General features: G+C 40.0%; 2 protein-coding genes across 2 annotated transcripts; both read left to right on the top strand.

Moving 5' to 3' along the window:
* Positions 1-3084: 3084 nt before the first annotated feature.
* On the top strand, positions 3085-7018 carry rbm7 (RNA binding motif protein 7). The gene is made up of 5 exons (XM_061045925.1): positions 3085-3309; positions 3560-3722; positions 4988-5063; positions 5729-5822; positions 6015-7018. Exons 1-5 carry the CDS (start codon positions 3217-3219, stop codon positions 6375-6377), a joined length of 789 nt encoding a protein of 262 aa, XP_060901908.1. The 5' UTR covers positions 3085-3216; the 3' UTR covers positions 6378-7018.
* Positions 7019-10189: 3171 nt separating this feature from the next.
* barx2 (BARX homeobox 2) lies at positions 10190-21132 on the top strand. Its single transcript, XM_061045924.1, has 4 exons — positions 10190-10622; positions 15904-16210; positions 18919-19003; positions 19484-21132. The coding sequence occupies exons 1-4, from the start codon at positions 10436-10438 to the stop codon at positions 19748-19750; spliced, it is 846 nt and encodes a 281-aa protein (XP_060901907.1). The 5' UTR covers positions 10190-10435; the 3' UTR covers positions 19751-21132.
* Positions 21133-21979: the final 847 nt, after the last annotated feature.

The following is a 21979-nucleotide window of genomic DNA, read 5'->3' as shown; positions in this document are numbered from 1 at the left end:
ACTTAGATCCATTCAATGTTATTAGAAACCTGAAAGTGGGCTACAGGCTAAAAGAGAAACATGAAAAGAGGATATTCCTATGACAATCAGATCAAATTCCCTTCTCCGCATTGAAAAAAACCCTCTTTAATTCAGCTTTTTTTTTTTCTTCCACGGTGCATAGCAACCGTCTGACATCCCCTCAGAGATAAAGCCCTCACTAAAATAACTCTGGCATGTGAAGCATCGTTAGAACAATGCTGCCATCTACTGCTTCTTTTCAGACCCTTCAGCTTTGTGAACAGGATTTCGGTTATTGTCAAAGGATGTATATATATGTTTGAGTCAATTTAGAAATGTCAAAGCAAAATGTCTTTTTATCAGAAAAGACAAAAATAAACATGTCACTGGATTCAGTCATTTTGTTTCTGTATGTAGTAAAGAGGGTTTAACTGATTCAGCGGGCTGTTTTGTCTTCACTCTCCCCTTTCTCCCACGTCTCCACACTGAATACTTTGTCCTTTGGAAGTACACTTTAGTGCCCTCCTGAAAGCCTTCCAATGGCTGTAAAGAGGGGGTGGAAATGCATCAGGGAGATGTATGGGGTAATGGCAATGTAGGCACCCAAAATAGATTCAAGGGCTTCAGTCATCAAATAGCGTACTGCACAGGTGTGATTTTATGGTCGGAGCTTTTTACTGCAACCTTGCACCATTTTATATCATAAGCTTTTTTTTGTGGGAAAGCGCCTGCACATTCAATACGTCAAGTGTTAACAACTAGGCACAACAGTAAAGGTCCTGCAAGACATGATGACAGCCAAGATTTTTGGTGTTAAATTGCGGTGTTTATTGCCATGGGGAGTAATAAACGTTATGGAAATAGCACCTTGCATGGAAAAAATTTTAAGGTATAGATTTTTCTTTAATGGCAGTGCGGTCCACTTTGAACTTCATTCAATTAAAATGCAAAAAAAAAAAAAAGTAAGAGAAGCTTACATGCCATGCCATCCCTGTTTCTTTTCCTTATGGTGTTGCAGCCCAGAATTCTTGAGGATGATTACCAGGCATGAAGGAGAGAATCATTACAGTTTAAATTGATCTAATTAAATTGAGGATAGAAGCAGAGGTCCATCTGATTAGGGCTGAAGTCAAGCCTCTCACACTGCTCGCTTGACCTCCACACTTGATGATGAGGCCAGCAACAGAGGTATTGGTTCCAGGTGCTTGAATCCTTGACCCAGTCACAGTTAGTCAGTAGCCTATATAAAAAAAACAACTGGTAAGTCTGTAACAGCAAGGCAGTCAAATAATCGGATTCAGATGAGACAAGAAGAAGCAAAAACAGAGGAGAAGAGGGGCGACTGGGGCTCAGATGGTAGAGTGTGCTCTCAAGGTCGGGGGTTCGATCCCCAACTCCTGCAGCCACATGTCTGATGTGTCCTTGGGCAAGACACTTAACCACAAGTTGCTCTCTGCTTCGTCGGCAGTGTGTGAATGTGTATGAATGGGATTAGTTAATACTGATGGTCACTTTACATAGCTACATCTACCACCAGTGAATTAATGTGTAGGTGTGACCTGCGGTGTAAAAGCGCTTTGAGTAGTCAAAAGACTAAAAAAAAGAAAAAAGAAAATACAAGCTCAATTCTATTTACCATTTACTGAGAGAAAAATGTATGTATAAGCTATAGGGGAAAAGGTAGACAATTAGCTATATACAGGTAGATGGATGGGTCACGACTAAGAACCACTTTAAAACAAACAAACAAATTTAAATATTTTGAAATTAAAAATAAATAGTCCACAAAACAGATGGAAATTAGGAGTTCTCCCTCACATTGACAACCTTCTGTGGGGCATGTTTGAATTGTCTGTAGGCCAGAATCACTCAGTAATTAATCCTGTTCTTTTTCACATTCTGATGCACACACTCAAACTTCCATTGTATATGCTGAAGAAGGTCTGCTCTTTTATTAAGTTTTGCTAACCTTTGGGTTAACTCAACCTTTTTGGTGGTATCGTCATTAGGGATGTAAAGATTAATGGTAAAATCGGACAAGACAAAAACTGTACGCAAATATTGCAAGAAGACAGGGAACTACACAAATAGCACAACCAACATGATGCAGCATTTTGTCAAATAAATCGTGAGAGAATCGCATCGTGAGTCGAGTGAATTGTTATATCTCTAATCATCATAGCTGAATGCATTTTTTGCACGTCCCTTAGTAGGGCCATCAGCGTATGAGTGATAATGTAATCTAACAAAGCATGGACTGCTCTCAGAAGATAACAGCTGAAAGCAAAAGATACAGCAGAGCGAGAAAGTCATGAAGTGTGTAGACTGAACATTCATATTTTGTAAATGTCTTTGTCAAATCAGTAAAAGAATTATAATCTGCAAAAGATTTGATAAATAATTGGTGATATTAGACATCAGAAACTGTAAAATGATTGCACTCAACTTGTATCTTGCAACTTCCTGCAAAACTGTCCAGCTCTTCCTTAGGCCTATACACCTAGGCTATTGTAAATGATCGCTTACTTTATATTATGAACTTTTATGCTATAGTTTAAAATAAATAAATAAAATTTATTGTGTATTTTATTAAAATAGCACTAGTGAAGTACCTTTCTTATTTTACCTTAGTGTTTATTGCTTTTGCACCAAAAACATTAAAAAAAAAACATTTTTACTGTTAAGTTATTTGTCAAATCTAATTCTGAAATTCCAACTCTCTCTTCATCTTCTGAAATGAAATGAATTCCTGTTTTCTTCTTTGTAAAGGCCTTCTACTGTGCATGTTTTAGGCTATACAGTAAGGCAAGACCAACAAACGTGCGTTATCTCAGGCTACCACATGAAGGCTAGGCACACAGAAAAACATTTTTTTTAATAAAATAAATAATTTAAATATTCCATCAGCTCAGCTTGTTTTGATGTGTTTTGCATTGAGTAGGTAAGCCTACCGCTGCAGGCTGCCAAATAAAACCAAATGTACGACGAAGTTTTGTGAAACATAATCATGATACCAACGTTTTCAACTCAACCGGATTGTGTACATACCTTTTGTCGTAAAGTAGTATCTGTTCATTACGACGACAGCTCTCGTGTAACGGCATGTCACTTTACGGCAGCCGAGGCCTTCCGTTTATATATTAGCTGAGTGATTTTCACGTTAGCTTTAGTATCGCCACCGTTTGGAGAGTATCATCAGTACAGTGCTGAAATACAATGGGAATAGAGGATGAAACGGATCGGACGCTCTTCATAAGAAACTTGGATTCTAGGGTGACGGAGGAGCTTTTGTTCGAGTTGTTTTTACAGGTACGTATGTTGTCGCACTCATTAGCCATAGCTAGCACACTTAGCATTAGTGCTAACACATAGAAGCGGGTTAGAGATTGAACAGCTCGAAATGTTAAATTAGATTTTTAACCCCTTTGTGTAATATGTGTGACTTGTTTGAATATATTATGGCAATGTTTGTGGTGCAGACGTTATAGATAATTGTTAGTTAGCTATAGCATGAGCTAGTTATTGTTTGGTACAACATTAAGTGATTGTTTGTTTACAGGCCGGACCTCTCATCAAAACTAAAATCCCCAAAGACCCGGATGGGAAACAGAAAACATTTGGTTTTGCGGTTTACAAACATGAAGTGTCCGTGCCGTACGCCATGCAGCTTCTGAACGGAGCCACGCTGCACGGGAGAAGCCTTCATGTGCAGTTCAGATCAGGTGTGTTTGTCTTCTGTAATTGTTCAACAATCATTACTTTGTACAATTAATCATACACTAAAAATGACCTTGAACATATGAAATGCAGTTTTACTACAGCGTGCCCCTCGTGTGAGGTGACAGCAAACATTTGGGTCCACCAGTACTGAAAGATAATGGTAATTAATCAAGAGACAACATAGGGTTAATGATGAGGTTTCTCTGAATATGATAACGAGCCAACACGCCTCGAAACAAACGTTTGCATTCATTTGCTTGTATTCTTCTTAATTTACATGCTTTGACCCTGCACTCAACCCCATGAATCACCAAATGCAATTTAAGAAAATGCATACTTTATTAATCACCAAAGGTGAAATTATGTTATTTTTTACACTGTTTGTAGTGACTATCTAATGTCCACATTTCTTCTCTTGCTTTTAGTCACTTGCATAGGTGTATGGAAAGTTCTTGACGCGTAAAAAATAAACAAATGTCCAAAATTAAAGTACTTTCTGATGTTCCAGTTTATTGTCACATATGAAGCAGAGACAAACCGTGATGATATGATGAGTTGTTATTTCCGAGATTATACTGTTGTCATTCTTTTGTTATGTTAAATAGCCTACTTGCGTTACGTTGTGTTATGGTAAGAACCGGATGTTCCCACCACCTATGCCCTCGTTTCCTGTTCACCTGTGACATATAAACACTCAACCAACCACCTGACCAATTAACCCAAATGATCAATTATCACCACCTAGTGTCCAAATTAAGTAAATAAATAAACATATAAACAAAAGCCATTGAAATAAAACACATAAATACACACACACTAAATTGGCTCCTACACTGTTAATGAGAGACATGCTTCTCACACACATGCAGGTCCTGTGGGCATACATTAGAGAGATGTCAGAGTGGGGCTGCTTAATGTTACCCTAGCACCTCTATAGCAACCAGACCAACTTCCTTACCCCTTGGCAATGATATACATTTACATCTCCATGGACTTGTTCACATGATAACCAGTCATTCTGTCAGTGAGAGTTTCTATTAAAAAAAAAAAAAATCCTCACCTTTACTTCTACATATTGATGCAGATGTTTTCCCTTGTCGGTTAGCACTGTAATTATACAGTTCTATTTGAATCTGAAGCGTGTTTGTTTGGTTGTTTTTGTCTTTATTCTAATAAGTACCATACAATGGCAAATCATTTCACATGAAGACTAATTTGTTCAGGAGTTAAAACATTGTTTTTGTTTCCTATTTTTCCCTCATCATAGGTAGCACTCATAGCAGCAGTCCAGGGAACTCACATAATTCAAGTCCTGCAAATACACCAAATCCCCATGGCCAGAGGTAAGAGTGTCCCATCAGCTGTTTAGTCCGGAAGGGAAAGAAACAAACTATGTAGCACTCAAACAACTCTTATATATAGGAGCCAAAAAGCTTTCTCCAAGTTCATGCTTTGCAAGAAATACCTGGCTGATAAAGCTACATGAACAAATAAACTACATGTCTTGTTAATTTATGTTGTTGGACTAGATACTGGTTGTGCTTGGCTTGAGGTCTGCAGTTGCGTTAGTAAGTTGTTGTTGGCAACATGTTTGACTGAGAGATATATTTCGCTAATGGAAGAAATTATCGCAGGGGATTTTTAAACAAGCTGAAACTTAATGCAGGTGTTTTGTTGGTTGGCTGAAGTTTGAACTCATCGCCTACATTCACCCAACATCTCATGGCTATCTCTCCTGCACATCTGGCTGGATATGTGTTTTATGATCAACATGATGTTTTTAATACTTGTCTGCTTGCTCTTACTTGTTAGCTCTTTTTTTATGATCGTAACTCTGTAGCTCTTTGAGATTTGTTTTAAACAAAGTGTGTTACAAATTAAGTGTTATCAGAGATGTTCAAGTCAAACAGGTGTATTTTAGTCACTATGTCTTAACTTCCATTGTGTAGACTTGTCACGCTGGCCTTTTTTTCATGATAGGTAAATATGATTTGCTTTACTCTCACAGGACACCAATCCAGTTCAGTTCTCCTCCGTACACTCCTCCACCCCAAACGCAGAGGCCCTTCTCGTCACCGGATAACCTGCAGAAGAATGTCATGGTAAGATTATTATTTTCTAATTTTCACAAAGCATGAGTCATTACAGACTTTATGCTCCCTATTCATGATGTACATTTATTGGACCTGCTATTTTCCTGAGGTAGAGAGGCTCATTTTAATTAAAGAAGAATGTTTTTTTATTTGGCTGTACAACACGCATATCCTGTTATTTATCTTTTCCTCTATCCATAGATGAACAACATGATGTGGCAGCTCCACGTGCAGCAGCTTGAGCAGTTGAATGGTGGATTTTCAAAGCCTCTGCAGAGGCATCCGTCTGCGGGGGGACACGGCGGAAGAGGCGGCTCAAGGCAACACGATAACTCCCCCTATCGTCACAATACCTCCCAAATGAACAGCGGTGGCAGGAATCAGCGATACTCAGAAGAACAAGGTTCCGGCCGTCATCAGCAACACGGCCACAGCCGGGACAGCTATCACCATCAGGGCGACAGGAGCGGCAACCGTCACCATGACAGCAGAGGTGGCAACAGACATCATGACGACAAGAGTAGCAGCCGTGGCCACCAGGATAACAGATGGCGACGCTACTGAGACGCGCAAAGGATGTCTCGTGAAGACTGCAGCTTTTCACAAATCTGTGGACAGTGTACAAAAAAAAAACTTGGATTATGTTGACATATTCACATGTATACTCAGGTTTTTGTATATAATCTTATCAGATTTAATAATTTATGCCTTAGAGCCATTTTTGTTTTCTTTTAAGGCATTTTTAAATTTCTACACTTCTTAAACGTGAGCTTTTCCTCACAAATGTTGCAAAAAAAAACGTCTAAAGGGAAGAAGTGTATTTAGAGCAATGGGGCAAAAAATTGACATGACTGGTAGCTGTTTGAAAGATGAACACACACACCACATGTATTTAAAAAAAGATTCCGGATACTCACCAGTTTTTATGTTATGCAAATAGTATTTGTATGGTGCTCCCAGATTTTTAATAAAGTCTTCAGGTACTTTGCAAAATAGAACAACAATTTTCAGCTAAAGATTCTACCAGCACCACTTTTACTGCAATAGGGCACCACCCTTTCTTAATTGTATAATTGTAGATCTGACCTTGCTCTTTGTGGAAAAAAAAAAAAAAGGTCTTTGTTTTATTTTTTTTATTCTGAGTCTGTCAGACGTAACTGTTTTAAAAATGGACATTTTCATTATGATAAAGCTCCTTTTCATTTGATCGTTGCATTGTCTTTCATCTGGTCGCCACACAAGTGCCCTGGCTCTTGGCTGTTAATCAAGAATGCTATTTACAGCTCTCTGTGTATGTCACTAAGTTGAGTAGCTATTGTATGTTGATGCTACATTCCTTTATGCATGCACACATGGCCTTATCTGCACCTATAAATGGCCACGAGTAACTAATAGGCTTGTGCAGTGGGTTACAAAGTAATCTACAGGTGGCGCCACATGCGTCTTTTTATTGAATCAATTAAGATGTTAAATATATCTGAGCCACATGATCAGCTCCTACATGTGACCTTTCTATTTAGGATGCTTTCAAGTCTTTACATGGATTTGACACCCATCCTGTTCACTTTACAGCATGCAATTATGTTCAAGTGTATTTCTTGCCCCCCCCCCCCCACACACACACACACACACACAGTGTTGCACACAGAGATATCTTGTTGCCTTTATCAGACGAGTCTTAACACCACTTGGACAATGGCACAGGTTTGGGTTAATTTGCAGATGTAACAGAAGCAGGCTATTGTCCCATCCCAGAATTAGCAGCATTTTGATCCTTAACATCTCATGTTGCGATCAGCCTTTCGGCACCCCCCCCGTGTCTCTGCTCAGGCTTGCTTACAACAAAGTGATGATCAAATCCCTTAATGTCCGAGCTGAGGTCATAATCTACCCTTCCGAAAGTGCTTATGCCACTAACAGGCTGTATCGACAACTAGATCCACCAATAAGTCTCCCTGTATCCAAAAGTGGAGGTGCATTTGCACCCTCTGCACTAAGCTCTGTGTCAGATTGCATCCTGATGCTCCAAATCGCTCTAATAGAGAGTATCCTCTGCTCTCGGAGTCGGTACTACTAGGAAGGCCCTTATTATGCTTCTGGCTGTGGCATAACTCTTTTAATTGGTTGATCTGCCTGGCGTCTCCTGCCCTGGAGCACGCGGATTAGAGAAGCCGCTCGGTAGCCGCTGCTGTGTGGACTTATATAGTCTCCTGAAATGATCCACATCCAGAGACCCTCCCCTCTAGCAGCCCCGCAACGCAGACCACAAGTGTCAAGATGCCTGCACCCGTGATTCCAGGATCCTGATACCACCTCAGGTTGTTGGGTTCATTGGTGCCACAGTAGCCCGCGCTCTGGGCCTTAAGTTAGCCTGCCACAAAGTTTGCATTTCTTTATAATTGAAGAAAACGCAATGGCATGATTCTGGCTTATGTGTTCTGAAAGGACGCATTCGTATTAAATGCTGAAATAGACTCTACTGAAAATCGCTCAACTGAAGTTGGCCTGACATGTGTTTTGATTCAAACTATTAAAAGGGAGGGAACAGAACAATTAAATAGGCTACAATAAAAAATGCGATCGAAATGATGGTAATAACTTTTGTTAAAGATTGTAAGATTGATTTTAAAATGCCCTTCTGCATGTCGTCTCTTTTTTTTCCTTCCTTTTTTTTTTTTGCAGTGACTTCATTCCCCATGCCCGACGCACAAAAAGTGAAATGTGCTCCACAGCAGTTGTTCACTTCCCCTCCTCTTTGATCAAGCCATCAAACATGTGAAAAGAACCCGAGCTTTCCCATGCACAGCTCCAATATTTCCTCCTTCATAATCCTTCACTCTTTGAACACGGCGGTTGTGAGAGCCGCCAGCGAGTTGAAAATGAATTTCAAAATTCTTGTGATAATAATCGGTTCCACTTTAGGTCACCGGAATGATATCCCGACCTAACAACAAGGAAAACCTTTGAAAAAATATCTTCACTTTGTGTTTCCGACATGTTCGCTCGAATTAGTAGCAGGTGAATACTGTCTGAAATATTGCAGGAGGCTTTATTCTTATTATTAAAAGGCAGATTTTGTTTTTATTTTTTCTGAAAGACACGACGCATGTGGAGAGATTCTGTCAAATGGCATTGGAAGTGCCGGTATTTGAGGTATTTCCTCACATTAATGTCAGACACATCAACCAAGCACTGATACATTTTACACTGATGCATACAAGTTTTGATTTGACTGATATCAAATGTCCTCAAATTGTTAAATCAAAGCTGGACATACCAAACCAGGACTTTCATTAGGCATCTAGAAGCTCTTTCTCGTTTCAATTATTCATAACTTTCTTCTATTTGATATCTGCGGTGGCCTTAAAGTTTTATTCCCTCATGGCATGCGAGCGGATCCAATTGTTGATTGATGATAAATTGCAGCCTCGTGCGTCAGTTTGTTGTTGCCATCAGAAAAGTGAATGCCACGCGCCGGCTTTTAATATCTGACCAAATAACTTTATGCCTCTTAGTAGATTTGATTTTGTTTTTTTCCAAAGCGGAATTCTATTTAAGGCCTATATGTAATATTAGTAATAGGCCTTATTTTATTATTTTTTACAGGCTTGTATTGTACATAATTAAACAATTGAAATAATAATGACTAAAATATCTTAAAAAGTTTAATCCAACATTGAAGTGGTCATCTAAACAGACAATCCGGCTGAGAAGCCACGTTAAAAGTGTTTCTCCACTTTTTACAGCACCAAACCCTTGACTTCAAAAAATAGATCAAAGTAGATAAATATTATTTAGTAGTAGGTTAGTAAGTTAGCTTACTGGTTAAAATAACCTTGATATTTGTTTCTGTTTGATCCCAAAGTTTAAATATGGAGCAGAGGAGATTTTGTGTGTCTCAGGCAAACTTTAAAAAGTAGCCTACGTAAAGTGAAATAAGTTATATATCTGAAGAAAAAAAAAATTAGAAACGGATAGAAAAATATCTTTACAAATAAAACCTTTAAAAGAAAAAAACGGCAGTAAGAAGAATATTAAGCACATGTCTGTTGATATAATTTGAATGTTATTATGACTGAATTGGTTTAATAATACATTCTTTGTATTGATTTAAGTAGTTATTAAGATAATATGACCTACATTTGTCGGTTAATAACATTTATATGCAGATGAACAAATTATACAAAAGCCTAATAGGATAAACTGGAACTGAACAAGTTTTGTGCATGTGTGTTTGGGAGGTGGCCATGTGTTTGTAGCATACAGTTCACGAGTGTAACAGAGAGAGAGAGAGAGAGAGAGAGAGAGAGAGAGAGAGAGAGAGAGAGGAGCACGGAGATGTGTTCAGAGATGGTTTATATAGCAGTGGGTGTGAGCGCAGTTCGGAGTCTGTTCATTAGCACTGTTGCGCTCTGTGCACCTCCAGTTGAAGGCTTCTGGACGTCACCACGACACTTCAGGGAAAGCTCAGACTGCATTTTTTAAAGACTAACAATGAGTTGTTCAAACGCATGAACTGCAGAAGTCTATTTTGCACACGGTTACACCTGCATCGCCTCAGATTTCAGCGAACGAACCAATAGCTGAGTGAAGACATACTGCGCGGCGCACAGGGACAGATCATGCACTGTCAAGCCGAGCTGAGGCTCTCTTCCCCGGGTCAGCTGAAGGCTGCCAGGAGGCGCTACAAGACTTTCATGATTGACGAGATCCTCTCTAAGGAGACCTGTGATTATTTTGAGAAACTTTCTCTATACTCAGTGTGTCCATCGCTCATTGTTCGACCGAAGCCTCTTCATTCATGTTCTGGTAAGAAAACTCTTGTTTTTAGACTTGTTAAAAAAAAGCAACACGTGAGAAAAAAAAGAATCACAATTTGTATTATTTATTTATTTGTGTATTTAGATCATTTGACATAAGAAAATGTGTTGCTTGGAAGCTGTGGTATTTTACGCGTGAGATCAATTTCACCATCAATAAAGATAACAATTTGTAGCCTATTTAAGAAAAATAATTTGCATGATTCATGAATCAGGAACTTGCATTTCCAACCTGAACAGCCAGATGAGCAATGACCGTCCGAACTCAAGTGTGTGTGACCGATTTACTTTGTAGCTTGATGACATATTCGTTACTTTTACTATCCAATTGGTGCGTTCAGAAATGTAAAATTGATACAATGCAATACTCATGATACATTTTTAAAGTAAGGCATCTGTTTTATTTTATTTTAAAAGGCCTAGTTTGAAGGGAATCACTTGTAATTCATGCATTCAAGAACTTCACCTGTTGCACTCACAACTTTTACTGCAGCCATGTCTTAAGTGATGAAAATCAAAGTCATGCAGTACAGAGTGAAGTGATGCTTCAGGGCTTTTTTTTAAACTGATTAATGACTGAATTGATAACTTGTTACACGTAGAAGTCGACAAAGAGGTGGTAGAGCAGGTAGTCCTGCTCTGGAAGCCTGTGGTTTTATCTGTTACCTTTAGTCTATTAGGTCTCATTTATCCTGCTTATCAAAGGCCTTTGTCGGAGACTTTAGCTGCTGCTGGATATTTTTGCAAAGGGTAGGATTGTACTGTATCTTGTACGCATGTTAATAAGACACAAAATTTATGTCAAGCAACTCAAATTTTGTAATTTTTTTAATGTAATAATTACAGTGCAGCAAGTCAAACCACCAAATACATGATTACTTTACTTATTACTGCACATTGCATATAATGAGTAATATAATAGCTAGTATAGAATAAATGTCGCATGTTGCATGATAAGCACTTTTACAACACCATAAAGAGCTATAGATAGATGGATATAAGATGGATGGATGGATGGATGGATGGATGGATGGATGGGTTTTGCAGCCCTTTGCTGTTCCATGTGCTTGCTGATATTAACCAAAGCAGTGGCTCAAAGCTCAGTTTGCTCAACGTGATATCATGTCTGGAAAAAACAACAAATCTTGACCGATGGTTAATTGTAATTCTAGATGAACCCAAACAAACTCGTAGGCTACTGCAGCCTCTAGTAATCATTAGTATAATTGCTCCAAAGTCTGAAATAATAGCCACTGCAATTCGATGATGACAGCGGTGTGTGGATAAAAATAGGAGCAAGCGATTCCCTCATCCCACTGATATAAATTGGTATATGCTAGAGGGCACTATGACTGGCACCCCTCTGTTCGGGTGGATAGAGTAACCCGCCCTGCATATTGGAACACTGTGCCCACCACTTATTTGTGGCTGCGGGGGGGTGTGAGACACAGTATATTCCCCAACATCAATGGCTTTTCGAGCTGGATATAGAAGCTGGCAGCCTTACAGGTCGTGGGCCGAAGAGAGGCGGCTGGCCCCTGAGCGGCCCTCTTTAACTGTGACTTCTTCATTCTGCAGAAGAAAGAAGAGGCTGCTATAACCTGCTTCTACCAGCGGAGGCCGCTGAAAGACAGTGATGCCGTCATGTCGCCTGAAGGAGTTCTAACCAATTAATTGCTGTGTTTTTTATTGTTCACCACCATATGCCACTCAAACATGCCAACATAATTGTATTCCTGTTTTGTTTTTTTAATCTTGTGACACTCTCTTGAGAGTCTCGCTCCAGTTTATGTATCTAAAAATGAGATAAAGACAACGACTGTTCACATTTTAAAGTGGCTAATAATCGTTTTAATCACCAATCATTTGGAGCAGGATTAGAGACAGTGATTCCTGAGTGGAGAGTCATTGTAATGGAACGATGCAATATTTAATTTGGAGTCCCATCTCTCAGCGGGGACCCAGGGCAGGGCTTTTAGCCGTGTTCTCTGGAAGAGGTGAGAGATTAAGATCAACTGTGGTGTAATCTCACCTGACAGCATGATGAAAAATACCAACAAAACAAAAAAAGGAAAAAAGGAAAAGCAGGAGTGTGTGCAGCCTGAGGAGCAGCTGAGCACTGATTTGGTCCTAGCTGAGGGCTTATAGAAGAAATCCAAGTGAGCAAAAGGGTTCTCATCCCATCTTTAACTGTAATCCACTGCAGACAATAAAGTCTCCCATTAATCTTAAAGCTGGCTTGAGGAGGTTGATTACACCCGTGTCAACACACACAGGCAAGTATGCACACACATCCTTCTTTTTTTTTGTTCAGTTAAGGATGATGTTTGACAACCTGTCATCTCCACATCATTCTCCACAAGGCCACTTCCATCAGATTCTTTTTTTTCTTCTATTTTGACAGAGGATCAGTCATAAACCAGTTCTTTAAGTACTTTATGCTACAGTCAGGTTTCAGCTGCCACAGGAAGAGCTGTGAGGACTGAGGATCAGGTTTCAGATTAAATTGTTAACACTTTGTTTAGTGTAATGCCCTTTGGTAATTGTGCAGCTTTAGCTGGGGATGTTTTTCCTCATGTGTCTGGGAAAGTATCACAACCATTATACACAACATGATGCTTTTGACACCTTACCTTCACCAATTATTTGGAGTGCTGGCATTGAATTGCTCCAATCAAAAAAACAAAGGAATATAAAGCATGAAAAATAAAGCCCTGCCCATCACAGTACCGTTTGATTTGTACTGAAAGACAAGGGCCAAAAGAAAAAATTAAACCAAATTATTGACAAACTTCTTCTGACAAAAAAAAGAAAAAGGGAAGTAGTATGCACATCCTGTAGGTGCAGGGCAGTGCAAAAACAGCAGACTGATGAAGAAGAAATGCCTGCACATTTGATCAAATGCCACAAAATGTTTTAAACGTGATTAAATACGGTGGCATTTGAGTGTGCAGGTGTATCTTCTTCAACACAAAGTCTAAACCCAAAACAAAGCAACATTGCACGTTTACTTTGTCATGGTTGAGCAATGAATCATCCATTTGAGGATCCCATTGACAAAAAAAAGTTAGATGTTATGATAAGGAGCAGGTAAGTGAGGAAAAAAAAAACTGTATACCTTCTCATCATTTAGACAGTTTTTGGCCTGCAGCTAAAAAAAACAAAATCTCCCCTTTGAATGCAAATCATTTTGAATATTTATAAAAGACTTAAAAGGAATGCTTTACAAATGTTTCTATTTGATCTATTCTGAGAGGGTGTTTCTCCTGTAATGGTTACCATAAGCACTGGAGCAGGTCCCCGCATTCCGCCTGTGATTATCAAGAGTATCAGTGTGCGAGTGCACGGGGCCGAGCTCCTCAAACAGTTTATTTGTAGACTATTGACAGGACACTGGCACTTGTCAACAACATGTCAGAGAGACGGCTTCACTGTCAGTGGAAAAACCCCGTGAGGGCTAACATTTCTCTCTCTCTCTCTCTCTCTGTTTCCTCCTCTCGCTCTTCCTTTTTTCTTCTTCCTGTCGTGTCCTCCGTCTGACTCGAACTGTCCGGAGACAACTTCAACCTCTTTGTTGACAAGAGATTTCATGACAAAATGTGAAGCCGATAGTTTTCAATTCAGCATGCCACAAGTATCTCTTTACTCTCTAATGGATCTTATTAATGGATCATGGAGGTGAGGAGGATGCTCTTTAAAACGGAGGTCATACCTAAAAACTGATATAATAATAAAAAAAATACGGAGATAGAGAGAGAGAGAGAGAGAGAGCAATTGAAATGGAAAAGGTATAAATGGAAAGCAAGAGTATGCAGCCAGAGAGAAAAAAAGCTCTTCTTGTCTAGACCTGTTGCAATAGCAGCGATCTCACGTTGGAGGATTAGTGATGACCTCAGCGCCTCACCATGATGTCATGATGAGCCCAAGGCAGTGTCTGGTGTGCGTGTGTGTGTGTATCAGTTTGTGTGTGTAGGTGTAGGGAGTACCAGTGCCTAGTTTGTGTTGGTGTGCAGAAGTAAGGCTCTTTATGCTTGACTTCAATCTAATAGAGCAGCTTGTTGTGGATTTGTGCACACTGTAGATATGAACATGTTTAACTCTGTTTTAAGATTAGAAAGAAAAAATGCATCACTTTTTTTAAGCGTTCTTCTGTATTGCTTCTGAGCTGAAATCCTTATTTTGTCAGAGGCCTTAAGGAAACCAACATAGATGATGAAAATAAAAAGAAGTGAATATATCTAAGTGTAGGTTTGCCGTTATGTCTCCTGTTGAGAGAATGTGTGTGTTAGTGTTTAGATTGTTAATATGTTGCGGTTCAATCTGGGATTAAGCAGTTGGATCTACAACCAGGAACACAAACGCTCCGTGTGTGTTAGTGTGTAACAACCTGCTATCTTCCTTGCCCCACTGCAGCCTTTTACCTCCCTTTATATCTTCCACCTCTGCTCCTCTAATCCCCCCCTGTGTCCCTACACGCTGCTCTTTATCAGCCAAACCTGCATCAGCCAAAGCATTACAGCCATGCGCTGGGCACAGTTGGCTTGTAAATTTGGGTTAAGGGATTTTTTTTTTTTTTTACATTTGAAGCCGTAAGGATTTTCTGGCAGATATCATATTCACTTTGGTTGACCCACCGCATCCTCTCAGCCATCCTCGGCTCCAGACAAGTGTTGCTTTTTATTGATTCTGGCGTCTTGCTGCTTCTGTCTGCGCTGATAAAAAAGCATTTATATATGACCATATGTGTGTAAAAAAAATGAGAACGATTGCAAGAGAGGGAGAAGAGTTTATAAGCAGAATGGTGTCTGATATAGTTTTTTTGAAGGATTTTATTACAGCATTTTCTCTGGATGTTAGTGTGTGTGTGGGTGTGTGTGTGTGTGTACATCATGCTGTCAGGCTCAGTGTGTGCAACTGCGAGAAAGCCAGTTAGGATTTAACCACTGAGAAATAATCATTCATTTGAAGGGTTCAGAGGAGCGGTGTAAAACACAGTCTGCGTCATTGGGATCACAGCCTCTCTACATGGAGAAGGTCAAAAGTAAAACACTTTTCACAGCAAACACCGGGCAATTAAAAACTGAACCTGTCTCAGCAATTACAAGCGGTCGATACTGCTACAACCAGCATGACTGAGGGGCACACTAAAAACTCTGCATGACTCAAAAGGATGTCTGATCTTTTTCCCCCTTTTTTCTTTGTTGCACCAGACTTTACTGCATTCTCTCTTTTTCTTTTTTATCTGATGCACTTTGTCTTTCTCTTTTCAGGCTCCTCATCACTACGTGCCTACCCTCTCCTCTCAGTGATCACGCGGCAGCCGCCCCACATCCCTCAGGTGTCCTCTCCGGTCGGGGTCCCCTCGCACCTGTCGTTGCTGTCCCCGCAGCACCATCGGGGGGGCTCCGAGCCCTCGCCGAGCCAGACGCCCCTCAGCATCAGCAGCGAGTCGGACACGGAGCACAGCGCGCCTCGCCTGAAGAAGCCGCGTCGCAGCCGCACCATCTTCACCGAGCTGCAGCTGATGGGCCTGGAGAAGAAGTTCCAGAAGCAGAAGTACCTGTCCACACCTGATAGGTCAGTGGAGGGTTGAAAACTCACATCTGATTGGATAGGTTTGGGAGTCTGTTGCCAGATAAAAAATCATGTCTGTACTTAACTCAGAGCTACCTGAAATGATTTCTTTTGACAAAGCAATAACATTGAAAGCAAACCACATGTGTGTTCTAGGTAACTAACACTAAAGTTATTACATTTCAGATTAAAAAAAGACTCATATAAGTGTCACTCAAATGCATACCTCGCATAGAGCACATTTAGAGAGTGCACATACACACATTCACAAAGCCACAAGTGCAAATGGTCAAGCAATGGTTAACCTAACATCATCATTTTTTGATTTATCCTGTGGGGGAACGTCTCATGTAATGTGAAATTTTGTTGAAGCCAGAGCATTACCTCAGCTTTTTCTAGTTGAGACAAGAGTAACGTTTTTTAACCCTGCGCTCCCCCAGCAGCAAAATGCCCCAACAAAGACACAGTGTCTCACCGGAGAGAAACAGGGACGGCAGCCAATGCAAGCAAACTGAAGTGTATTTTACATTGATTTACTGCCAGTCGTTTCACACATGTGCAGGTGTATGTAAAAGAACGCGGCGCTATCTACGATGAGATGAAATCATCCAAATGTTAATATTATGTCTTAAGTTCCGTTCTTTGGGTCATTTTCAGGACCTGACATGAGGTCAGACTATATTTTCTTAGTTTTATTGTCCAATTCATTCTTGTATTTGGCCTGTGGAATATGTTTCCATTATACAGAAACCAAGACTAGTATTGAGCCGTATATGCTATAAAAATAAGATTAGCTTCACATGCAAAATAGGGTCTCAAACTGTATGTGAACTTTGCATCCAGTAGAGATGGCTTATTGTACATTACATCCCTTTTCATAGATGTTGTCAGTAAATCAGAGGTGATAAAAATACATACTACAGTCTTATTATAAAGTGTGTTCTCGTATTTAAAAGTGCGAACAGCAACAATTTCCAAACAGATGTCTCAAACCCTTGCATCCTTTTTTTTGCAGCCTATCTGCTCACCACATCTAATCTCAAAAGACATTAGCATATCAGGAATAAACCAGATTTATTTGTCATTCCATTTACATCCCATCCGTGGGGAAAACTCCCACGATGCATAATTAACTACATCACATCTTGGCTTGCCTGGAGGCCATTGGAAAGGCGCCATGCCTCCTCTTAAAGCAAAGAAGGCCCGAGGCCGATCACAACTCAGCGATCAAAATCAACCACCACCCTTAAAAGACGACGGTGCCAAAAACACTGTGTCCTGTCAAAATATCCGATTCAGACACTGTGTTGGAAATTAATTAAATACCCAGCTGGTCGGAAAACATCAACAGAGAAAATCCCCATTTAAAGCCCCCACATCAAAGGTGTGGCGTGCTCCCCACTTTCCAAAGCTACCTTCACTTTTCTCTCCCTTTTTTTTTTTTTTTTTCTTGGCTTGGAACTTCTGCGGTTTTGGTATTGAAACTGTGTGCGGGGGCAGGAGGAACCGAGACCAAAAATATCCCCGATAGATACTTTAGATTATTTATATCTTACAACAGAACAATTTATTTAGGCAGCTTCCAATTGAAAGAATTAGCGCATGGATAATCCTCACTGTCATCACCACCATCATCATCATCATCATCATCATCATCATCATCATCATTACTTAAAAAGGTTTTCAGTTACACCCAAGATTCCCTGTGAAAGGTGTGAGAACGGAACAAAATGGCGGCCTTGCTGTAGCCTGGAGGAGGACTTAGATACTGTTTCTGTTGCAGTTAGTGTGTGGTTTCTCTTTATTGAGAACTAATGACCATAAATAAGTGGGTGTTTTCCTTTTTCTGCAATTACTTTCCTGTGCCTCCAGTTGTCGAGCTGCTATCGACTTGGGCACGCATGTTGGTGAAGTTTTGATAGACGGCTTGATTCCCTTTATGTCTGGTGGTTTTTGAAGCACACACCCCCAAAAAGGCCTTTAATGTAAGGTTTAGGATTATGTATATAGAAGCTCAGGGATTTATTGTTGCTCTGCTTTTTAGATTCTCCATCCTCTGTCTAAGCTTCTCCTTGCACCATCAAATGAAAGTCAGTTCCTTCCACTTGGGGGCCGGTGTGGGTGTGAATTCCTTCATCCGCCCGTTTTAAAGACTTTGAGAAGAAAAAGAGTAGAGGAAATCTAATTTAAAAAAAAAACCCAGATAGCTGCTCCTTTTCTTCACAAGTGGATGCCTTGTTCACTGTATCTGTCCCTTCCTAAAGGTTTCACATTACACAAAAAAAACAATCGCCCTATTAGTCATGGATCAACACATGTGGTGGATGCATTCAGAATTTTTCTTCCTACAGCCCCAAAAGTAGAGGACTGTGTATTACATTGAGCTACATGGACTGTGATTGGATTACTGATGTGGGTACAGATGTTTGAGCAGCCTTTTCTTGAGCTGCAGGTGTACAGTGTCAAACTCGAGCTACCGGCAAATCAAGCTTTGATATGAGACTTGAAGGTCTTATGCTGTTCTCAAGCATGCATGACTCACAGTTTGTAGACTTAATGCTACGTGATACACGTGTTGTAAGGTACAAAAAAAACACAATTGGAGTCAGGATTCTTATTGTCAGTCGGAGTCAAACCCGGCTGCTTTGGATGCAAGAAGTGTGTTGAACTGTTCGTCTAATGTGTCACTTGATGTATTTGTGATTTTGCAGGTTAGACCTGGCCCAGTCACTCGGTCTCACACAGCTACAGGTGAAGACATGGTACCAAAACAGACGAATGAAGTGGAAGAAATTGGTAAGAAGACAGTATTAAAGTTAAGGCTGGGACATCTGGAAACTGTTTTTTTTTAATACAGAAGGGGGGGGGGGGAGTAATATCTCAGGTAGATCTGAAATATTATTTTTCTGTCATCACTGAAAGTTAAAAACCAAAACTGCAGCTTTGATTTGACCTGCTAACCAACTCGTCCATCTACCAATGATTTGCACAATACAATACAATAAAAGCAAATAAAAGGTAGCAGTATGTCAGTCAGAGAGGGTGTGGTTTGAGGTGTGACCAATAATGACAGCAGAGAGAGAGCAAACACTTTTGAAGGGTCAACAACTCAGAACAAAAAAAAAAAGAAAAGAGCTGAAACCGTCAAAGACAACTGAGTGCACAAGGAGCAGCCAGGAGCAATACGTCTTCTCTTAATCACTATAATAGCATGCTTTGCCTTTGACTGCTGCTACAATTTATTTCCTGCCTAAGATCGTCTGTGTGATACTCTAGGTGCTCAAAGGAGGTCACGAGGCCCCGACTAAGCCCAAGGGAAGACCCAAGAAAAACTCCATCCCCACCACGGAGGAAATAGAAGCAGAAGAGCAGAGATTGAAGATGGAGGACGAGGAGAGGAAGAGGAGGGCGGGCGAGAAAGCAGCACTGGTATCACAGCTCGAGCCTGAAGATCTCAGTACAGAAACTCACAATCCAGCCGCGACGATGGAGGGATCTGAGGGAGAGCTTCTGATGCAGTCGGAGACTCAAACAGCAAGCTAAAGCAGAACAAAGCAAACCAAAGACTAATGCCTAACCTGAAAACAAAGAGTGCCTCAGGATCACTGTAAAAAAAAAGCCTGCGTGGTGTTTAAAACCATAATGCTTTACAAGTTTGACTGGAAATGTATCAATGGCGTCACATCTATACCTGATGCAGCCTTTTTATATTTTTGTGCATTTGCAAATGTACCATACAGAGAGCTAACGTGTATAGACACTGATTGTGCTGGCAGAACTGTGGCCTTTATTTTAAGCAGGTATACCAAGCATAAGGAGTGTTAATCTGTCCAATCCAAGTCGGTCTGTCACAGCTCAACTTTGAATCATGCGTCACCTTTGTGTGCATTACAGCCATTAAAGATCACTGATCCTCTAAGCTGCCTCAAAGCTACATAATGCACATGCCAAAAATATCGAGATATGCCTTATTGTAGTGTCTTTCTATATACATGTTCTATAAATCACTGCACTGCCAAATATCACAACATTTAGTTGCTACAGTGCCTTGTCTCAGAGGAGCTTTACAAGTGTTGATACAGTATCTATTAAATGCAAGTATATATTTTGCAGTGATTTTCTATTCAAAGTTCTTTTTTTTTAGAGGGAAATAAATTCTTTAAAGATTCTGCACAGCTTTATGCTGAACATGTGCCTTTTGTTTGGCCAATAAAGCTTGCATTTGTATCGTTCAACCTGAAGATGAAAAGAGAAGCCATACACTGTATCATACTGTAGAAATGTGTATAAAGTATAAAATATATGATCTTTTGGATATCTTGGTAAAACAGTATTTTAAACTGCTGTTTTATATCGGATTAAAATAGTGTGTGTGTGTGTGTGTGTATGATGTTACTGCCGTCCCCCGCTGTTTTTCTTTTTTTTCTTCCTCATTTCACAGGAGCCGGGTTGACTCCGCTTTCTGCCACGAGGCCACTAAGACTCTTAAGCTGTCAGAGATTCTCAGAGAGAATAAATCTCAGCCCGTGCCAAGGTGCACAGCCAATGCTGAACATTTAAAATCTCAAAAACGTTTTCGGCCTGCAGGCTTTGCATGATTACTCCAATCAGTGTGTTAGCATAGCACTGTCAACTGCCTGTCACTGACTTCTCTTTAAAACCACACCTCTACCTTCTCTCCTCGCAGATACATGCAATTAAAGAGTTCCACTTTTGGAATATAGGCAGATTCATTTTGTATTTGTTATTGTTTCGTATGAAAAGTGCAGTATTTTTCTGATGTAAATAATGCTTGTTTGCAGTTTTTTTAGGTTCATGTACAATACTTTTTCTTATGTAACAAGTGTGTGTTTATGTATTTAAATACACTTAATAAAACAGAAATCATTTAAATTTCCCCGTTTGTTGAAAGTGCTTTGAGTTTTTGTCATTACATTGCTTTCTATGTCTAAACCCTGTGATTAAAACAAACGCCTCTTGTTTCAACTTAATACAACAATTCTGATGCTGGTTTGTTACAGGAAGAATGTACATGTTCAACATTTTACAAAAAACATAGAGCAGATATCAAGTATATCCTGTGTAAATATCTATCTGAGTGCTGACTGTCTACGATGAGTGAGAAGTGTGAGTCCGGCTGGCTGTGTTGTTGTCAGAGCCGTGTTTACATCATGTTTACAGGACAGGACGGCTGACTCCTCCCCTTGAGTATAAAAGCTGTTTTAGTCAAGGAAAGGAAAAGAAGAATATTCTCACACCTTATTTGAATGTAGCATATGCAGTTTTAGATCACGGTCATTCATCGTCCATTTTAATGCAACTAGTAGCCAAGCGCTAACTAAAGTGTGCTAACATTAGCCTGCTAACAAAACAATGCAGGCCACAGGCGATTGCAGCTCAAGTAAGGGACAACTTTGTCCGCCGCTTGCGACAAAATACTTGTACTCGCACTACTGTGCGAACATGAGTGGAGGAGGTGTGTTGCTGGAGGAGAGTTGGAGGCTTCAGATTATCGGAAGTCTCTCCAAACAGAAGTTTGTTTTAGTTAATGCTGGTGCTCTAGGGCGACATCAACTGGATCAAAAAGTCGCACATTCTTGCCCGTTTAATGAATATGCATCCATGAAATTCAACACATTTTTGACGCTTTTTTAGGTGCGTCTCTTCAGAAAGAAAAGACTGCAACAACAAATTAAAGTCACTCACAGGATGTTTTTATGACTCTCAATTAATTCTTATATGTAGCGTGACATTATGCCAAGTGTTAAATAA

Source organism: Labrus mixtus, chromosome 9 (assembly GCF_963584025.1).
Source record: "Labrus mixtus chromosome 9, fLabMix1.1, whole genome shotgun sequence".
Taxonomy (NCBI): domain Eukaryota; kingdom Metazoa; phylum Chordata; class Actinopteri; order Labriformes; family Labridae; genus Labrus; species Labrus mixtus.
Note: the sequence above shows the minus strand (reverse complement) of the source record. Positions and strands in the feature narration are given on the sequence as shown.